This window comes from Hylobates moloch, unplaced genomic scaffold, assembly GCF_009828535.3.
Source record: "Hylobates moloch isolate HMO894 unplaced genomic scaffold, HMol_V3 SCAFFOLD_3, whole genome shotgun sequence".
Classification (NCBI taxonomy): Eukaryota; Metazoa; Chordata; class Mammalia; order Primates; family Hylobatidae; genus Hylobates; species Hylobates moloch.
Window position 1 is genome coordinate 174,382,371 of NW_026652278.1, and position 7,926 is coordinate 174,390,296.

At 41.0% G+C, this 7,926-nt stretch overlaps 1 protein-coding gene across 6 annotated transcripts in view; it reads left to right on the forward strand.

The window, feature by feature from the left end:
* The window catches only part of TLR3 (toll like receptor 3), a 78,879-nt gene extending 75,333 nt beyond the window's left edge, over positions 1 to 3,546 (forward strand). For all 6 annotated transcript variants that reach the window (XM_058436992.1, XM_058436988.1, XM_058436989.1 and 3 more), the window contains 2 exons: positions 918 to 2,770; positions 3,250 to 3,546. In XM_058436992.1, coding sequence (XP_058292975.1) covers positions 918 to 2,770; positions 3,250 to 3,478 — 2,082 coding nt within the window. In that variant the 3' untranslated portion in view covers positions 3,479 to 3,546. The remainder of the gene's footprint in view (positions 1 to 917; positions 2,771 to 3,249) is intronic.
* The last annotated feature ends 4,380 nt before the right edge of the window (positions 3,547 to 7,926 follow it).

Below are 7,926 nucleotides of genomic sequence, written 5' to 3' on the forward strand. Positions count from 1 at the left end.
TGCTGTTCTCTTGTCCCAGAACAGCCAAGGCTCTGGTAAGGGTGTGGGACGGAGCAGAAGGGAGCTGGAAAAACACGATAGTAAAATAAAGTCAGTAGAAAATCTGGGTGGAAAGACGAGAGGAAGAGCTAGAGCTCAGAGCTCCAGAAAGGAAAGTGTGCCGTCACCGCCTCATCATAAAAGCCATCCACTCCTTCCTTCCATGAGGCTCACTGAGAACAGCGGCACCAAGACAGAACCAGGAACTGCCCCAGGAGTGACTTCACGAGCAGTTTATTCATTGCAATTGTTCTCATGGTGATAAAGAAAAAGTACCAGGAGATTGATCCTGGACTGGAAGGTCAGAGAAGGCTCCCTGAAAAGGTGGCATCTAAGCTGAGGCTGTGAATGCTGAGCAGAAGTTGGCCAGTGGCCAGGGGAGGTCAGAGGCTGGAGTAAGAGGTGGGCGCTACAGGAACTGAGTAAGGAAGGACCCGTGCGTCAGAGGAAGGCAGAGAAATGCTCTGCCCACAGGATGTGGTGAAGGGTGAGCGGAGATGGGTAAAGAACTGCATCCGGCCGGGCGCAGTGGCTCACGCCTATAATCCCAGCACTTTGGGAGGCTGAGGCGGGCGGATCATGAGGCCGGGAGTTCAAGACCAGCCTGACCTACACCGTGAAACCCCGACTCTACTAAAAATACAAAACTTAGCCGGACGTGGGGGCGCGTGCCTGTAATCCCAGCTACTAGGGAGGCTGAGGCAGGAGAATTGCTTGAACTCGGGAGGTGGAGTTTGCAGTGAGCTGAGATTGCACCACTGTACTCCAGCGTGGGCGACAGAGCGAGACGCCATCTCAAAAAAAAAAAAAAAGCCTTTCAACAGCCTTACAGAGTCTGTGCTCTTTTGACTGTTAACCTCTTTTTTTCCTACCTTTAGTTTTCTCCAGGGTGTTTTCACGCAATTGGAAGATTATTTGGCCTCTTTCTGAACAATGTCCAGCTGGGTCCCAGCCTCACAGAGAAGCTATGTTTGGAATTAGCAAACACAAGCATTCGGAATCTGTCTCTGAGTAACAGCCAACTGTCCACCACCAGCAATACAACTTTCTTGGGACTAAAGTGGACAAATCTCACTATGCTTGATCTTTCCCACAACAACTTAAATGTGGTTGCTAACGATTCCTTTGCTTGGCTTCCGCATCTAGAGTATTTCTTCCTGGAGTATAATAATATACAGCGTTTGTTCTCTCACTCTTTGCACGGGCTTTCCAATGTGCGGTACCTGAATTTGAAACGGTCTTTTACTAAACAAAGTATTTCCCTTGCTTCGCTCCCCAAGATTGATGACTTTTCTTTTCAGTGGCTACAATGTTTGGAGCACCTTAACATGGAAGATAATGATATTCCAGGCATAAAAAGCAATATGTTCACAGGATTGATAAACCTGAAATACTTAAGTCTATCCAACTCCTTTACAAGTTTGCGAACTTTGACAAATGAAACATTCGTATCACTTGCTCATTCTCCCTTACACATACTCAACCTAACCAAGAATAAAATCTCAAAAATAGAGAGCGAGGCTTTCTCTTGGTTGGGCCGCCTAGAAGTACTTGACCTGGGCCTTAATGAGATTGGGCAAGAACTCACAGGCCAGGAATGGAGAGGGCTAGGAAATATTTTCGAAATCTATCTTTCCTACAACAAGTACCTGCAGCTGACTAGGAACTCCTTTGCCTTGGTCCCAAGCCTTCAACGACTGATGCTCCGAAGGGTGGCCCTTAAAAATGTGGATAGCTCTCCTTCACCATTCCAGCCTCTTCGTAACTTGACCATTCTGGATCTCAGCAACAACAACATAGCCAACGTAAATGATGACATGTTGGAAGGTCTTGAGAAACTAGAAATTCTGGATTTGCAGCATAACAACTTAGCACGGCTCTGGAAACACGCAAACCCTGGTGGTCCCGTTTATTTCCTAAAGGGTCTGTCTCACCTCCACATCCTTAACTTGGAGTCTAATGGCTTTGATGAGATCCCAGTCGAGGTCTTCAAGGATTTATTTGAACTAAAGATCATCGATTTAGGATTGAATAATTTAAACACACTTCCAGCATCTGTGTTTAACAATCAGGTGTCTCTAAAGTCATTGAACCTTCAGAAGAATCTCATAACATCGGTTGAGAAGAAGGTGTTCGGGCCAGCTTTCAGGAAGCTGACTGACTTAGATATGCGCTTTAATCCCTTTGATTGCACGTGTGAAAGTATTGCCTGGTTTGTTAATTGGATTAACGAGACCCATACCAACATCCCTGAGCTGTCAAGCCACTACCTGTGCAACACTCCACCTCACTATCATGGGTTCCCAGTGAGGCTTTTTGATACATCATCTTGCAAAGACAGTGCCCCCTTTGAACTCTTTTTCATGATCAATACCAGTATCCTGTTGACTTTTATCTTTATTGTACTTCTCATCCACTTTGAGGGCTGGAGGATATCTTTTTATTGGAATGTTTCAGTACATCGAGTTCTTGGTTTCAAAGAAATAGACAGACAGACAGAACAGTTTGAATATGCAGCATATATAATTCATGCCTATAAAGATACGGATTGGGTCTGGGAATACTTCTCTTCAATGGAAAAGGAAGACCAATCTCTCAAATTTTGTCTGGAGGAAAGGGACTTTGAGGCAGGTGTTTTTGAACTGGAAGCAATTGTTAACAGCATCAAAAGAAGCAGAAAAATTATTTTTGTTATAACACACCATTTATTAGAAGACCCATTATGCAAAAGGTAGGTAAACACTGTGAAATTTTAAGTGTGTACTTGCTTTTCAATTAAACTTTTTTTTTTTTTTTTTTTGAGATGGAGTCCTGCTCTGTTGCCCAGGCTGGAGTGCAGTGGTGTGATCTCAGCTCACTGCAGCCTCTACCTCCCGGGTTCAAGTAATTCTCCTATCTCAGCCTCTTGAGTAGCTGGGATTACAGGCACACGCCACCAAGCCTGGCTAATTTTTGTATTTTTATTAGAGATGGGGTTTCACCATGTTGGCCAGGCTGATCTTGAACTCCTGGCCTCAGGTGAGCGTCAATTAAACTTTTAAATATTACCAATATTACTCACAACTCAAAGAATTTTTAAAATAAAATTAAGAAAAAAAAAAAAACCCTGAGTTTCCATAACAGTTTAAACTCTACAGAGTATTTTTAAATAGTATTGCTTCTGGCTGTTAAAAACCATATATTAATTCTTCAATACATTTCTTTACTCAGATTCAAGGTACATCATGCAGTTCAACAAGCTATTGAACAAAATCTGGATTCCATTATATTGGTTTTCCTTGAGGAGATTCCAGATTATAAACTGAACCACGCACTCTGTTTGCGAAGAGGAATGTTTAAATCTCGCTGCATCTTGAACTGGCCAGTTCAGAAAGAACGGATAGGTGCCTTTCGTCATAAATTGCAAGTAGCACTTGGATCCAAAAACTCAGTACATTAAATTTATTTAAATATTCAATTAGCAAAGGAGAAACTTTCTCAATTTAAAAAGTTCTATGGCAGATTTAAATTTTCCATAAAGGTGTTATAATTTGTTTATTCATATTTGTAAATGGTTATATTCTATCACAATTATATCTCTTCTAGGAAAATGTATCTCGTTATTTCAGGCCCATTTTTGACAATTGACTTAATTTTACCCAAAATAAACATATAAGCACATAAGAACATTGTCTACTGATAAATATACAATCGGCCACTGAGCCTATGACAACTTAAGGAGTTTTAAAACATTCCTCATTTTAAGAAAAGTTAGAGTTATATGAGGCTTTGCGATGATCTTTTTGTTTTTTGGATGTGCTTAGAATGAAAGATAATTGTTTCAATTGGTATAATGCTATTTCCTTTGTAAAAGGGTAAAATATATACCCGTATTTTTAACAAGTTGAACTACAGTATTTTTTCAATGGAAAAACTTTGTATTTTAGTAAGTACTTGTCTCAGTGTTGATTTTGTTAAATGTTAAATATTTTTTAATATGCATATCCAAGGGCAGAAAGCATTTGCAATTCATTTTTATTAGTTAATGAGATGATTATTTGAATGAATATTGACTTGTATTTTCCTGAGATATGAGTTTCTGCTGTGGGCAGGTGGAAACAATTCTCTTACTAAAAGTATTGTAGGCAGGCTTGCTTTCTGAAGGTTAATGAGGAACTGGCTTTGTGGAAACAGAACTTTCCTCCCATGGTCACAGACTCAGGAGATGGCGCTGGCGAAATCACTTGGTTCCACTGGGATTCTTTGACTCCTGATCTTGAAAATTATGATCATAAATGCATCTTAGATATTCCTATATAACTAGTGATGATGATCGCTGTATAATATATTCAAAGGAATGTATTATTTTACCATAAAATAATATGCTACGTATAAGGTAGTCCTTATCTAGAAAGACTATTTTTATTTTTGGTTTTTTGTTTGTTTTTTATTTGTTTGTTTGTTTTTGAGATGGAGTCTGGCTCTGTCACCCGGGCTGGAGTGCAGTGGTCCAATCTCGGCCCACTGCAACCTCCATCTCCGAGTTCAAGCTATTCTCCTGCCTCAGCCACCTGCGTAGCTGGGATTACAGGCACGTGCCACCATGCCTGGCTAATTTTTGTATTTTTAGTAGAGATGGGGTTTCACCATGTTGGCCAGCCTGGTCTCGAACTCCTGACCTCAAGTGATCCTCCCGCCTTGGCCTCCCAAAGTGCTAGGATTACAGGTGTGAGCCACCGCACCCTGCCTTTTTATTTTGTTTTACAATACAACAAAAAATTTTTAGTTTTACAATAAAAGAGAATCTGATTATTGGAAATAGACCTGAATAGCTTATTGAAATATTTATAGTTCTAGTATTTAAAGAGAAACCTGAAATGTTCATTTGTCTGCTGAATTCAGGGAGTATCTGAGATGTCACATTTTGGAACTTTGATTTAAATCGTTCAGTATTCCCAAGGCTGAGTTCCATGACCCTGGAATGAGAAATATCCACTGTACCACTGGTTCTGAAGAGTCTATAGTTGGCCAACACTGTGAATGTGTGGAGGACTAATTGTCACTTTCATGTTATTTGCCACCCTGACAGCTGAGACACTGCTTTTCAGCATTTTAGTTTTGCTTTTTAACTGTGCGATAATCATTTTATTTTGGCATTATAAAGTAAAAATCACAGCTTCTGCTTTTCTTATATGCTTTGTGTGTTATCAATATTCTCAAATATTCATAAGATATTTTAAATCATTGTGAATTAGTCAATATATCAAGTTGCTTAATATGTCATATACCAATGCTATTTAATATATAATATCTATATTTAATATATTGATATGTTACTGGTGGAGAGTGTCCAGGTTCTTGGTGCTTTGAACAAAGAATTGGACAAAATGCACAAAGAATGAGGCAACAAAAGCAGAGATTTATTGAAAACGAAAGCACACCCTGCAGGGTGGGAGCAGCCCGAGCACGCAGCTCGGGTTTAAATACTCTCTAGAGGTTTCCATTGGTTACTTGGTGTATGCCCTATGTAAATGAAGAGGCTAAAGTGAAGTTACAAAGTTATTTACTTGTTGTGCACCCTATGCAAATGAATAGCTGTCATAGCTGAGGTAGAGTTACAAAGTTATTTACTTGGTGGTAGAACGTTGGGGTTTTTCTGTTTGATTTAGTTCTAGGAAGCCTTTCGCTTCCCTGCCTCCAGACCCTATTCTCCTGCCTCAGATAGATCAATGACATATTCGATACATCATTAAGTTGCTTAATATTTAAGAGGTTAAGATGCACAGGTAATGACCCCTAAATGAATGCCAATAAAACTAGACCTAGGTAGAAAGTAACATCAAGAACTTCTGCAGGCTGTCTTGTGTAATTGTTCTCAGGAGGAACCCTTGTCCCTGGGGTTTGAGAGAAGGGGTTTGAGGAAAAGGATGTTTGTCTGACCTCTTGTTTGATTTGCCCAAGTGACTTGACCTGTTTGAATCCTCTCAGCGTGCCATCATGTTATCTGTTCACTCCAACTTTTTCCTGTTTTTCACACTGCAAAATAAAACTCAACTGAATTGACACTGAGTTTAAAATAAATCTTGGTATTTAGGTTGTACCTAAAAATGATAACTTTTAGATTGTAATCAGAGGTAGATGCTATCAATTTGTTAGTGAGGAAAGGAGGAGTTTTCAATGCCGCTTAGTTAACAATGTCTAATTGTTCAAATATACATCTTAGGTTGTAAAGGAGACTCAATGGTAAGTTATAGTGACCACTGAAAACTGTAAAGGGGCTTCAAATCAAGAACTTAGAAGGAATTTCTCGCAATCTATTGAGACACAAAGCAGATTAGTGGTTCTCTGGGCCTAGGAACAGGAATGGGGAGTGGCTGCAAATAGGTGGAAGAGACCTTTTTTGGGTGACGAAAATGCTCTAAAATTGGGATATGGTAATAATTGTACAACTATGTAAATTTACTGAAAGTCATTGAGTTGGATACTTAAAACAGGTGAATTTTATGATATGTAAATTATATATTCACAAAGCCATTAAAAATAGTATTTTTTGAGCAGCTACAGGTGCCTAGCCCAGTGTTATCTACTGTGGTGAACAGTAGGATGGGATTTAGAGGTGTGGGCAATAGAAGCTGGGTGGAAAGGGATTTCCAAAGATGGCCCTGGGCAGGGAGGACTCCACGGAGGAGACACAGCCCCTTCCAAGGAGGGTGAGGTTTCAGTGAGTGGAGAAGAAGATGGCAGAATGAATAGCAAGAGAGAAGTTCATGAGGGAGACATGGAGTTGGTGTTGGGAGATAGTGGGGTGCCGAAGAGGATGGAACCAGGCTGCAGAGAGCATGGCAGAGATGTTTAGATGCAATGTTTTGAAATTGTGACTTTATGGGTTTCAGCCAGCAAACCCAGACATCATGATGAAATTCCCTCCTGGGATCTGTGCCTTAGATTTAGGTGTCAGCCAGTTAAACAGAGGAACACAGACTATAACTTCACAGTCCAAAGCCAGGCTGACTCTCACATAACAAAAGGGGCTTTAAGCACTTTTTTTCCCTATAAACATATACATCTGTGTTAAAATAACAAAGGACGATCATTCATTAGTTAATAATTACACTAGGTGACATATTAGCCACCCTTGGCTCTTGCAACTCCGTAGCCTTGCTCCGTTGTCCTGTTTATGGGAGAAAACAGTTGTGCCATGTGGCTATTTTCACAAACCATTCTTTATTCTTTGTGTGCATTGGGCAAGAGTCATCAGACTTTTCATTGGTGGAACTCTTCCAGTTTTATTTGAGGCCTTCTGGGCAGACAGGGTTGGCTTCTTTAGCTTCCTTTTCTCTTAGGTCAGTTCCCCAGGAAACAGGTTTTGGGATGGAGATTTGCAGGAAGGAAGTTTCCGGGGTGCTCTGATTTAAAGTGAGTGAAATAAGCTGGATTGGGAAGAGAGAGAATGATTAACTCTGATGCAATTCACAATTGCAACTGAGTTCTTAGCCAACCCCATGGGGAGCTCTGGAGCTGGAATGACCCTAGAGAATTGACACAAATCTAGGCAAAGGGGCTGGACCCCTCTCCATGCCCTCACATCAACCAGTCACAGATACAGGCAGCCCCACGGAGGAAGTGTGACCTTAAGTAAAATGTTTTGCCAAAAGAAATTCAAGGGGGGGCAGGTGCAGTGGCTCATGCCTGTAATCCCAGCACTTTGGGAGGTGGAGGCAGGTGGATCACCTGAGGTCGGGAGTTAGAGACCAGCCTCACCAACATGGAGAAACCCCATTCTACTAAAAATACAAAATTAGCCAGGCTTGGTGGTGCATGCCTGTAATCCCAGCTACTCGGGAGGCTGAGGCAGGAGAATTGGTTGAACTTGGGAGGCGGAGGATGCAGTGAGCCGAGATTGCACCA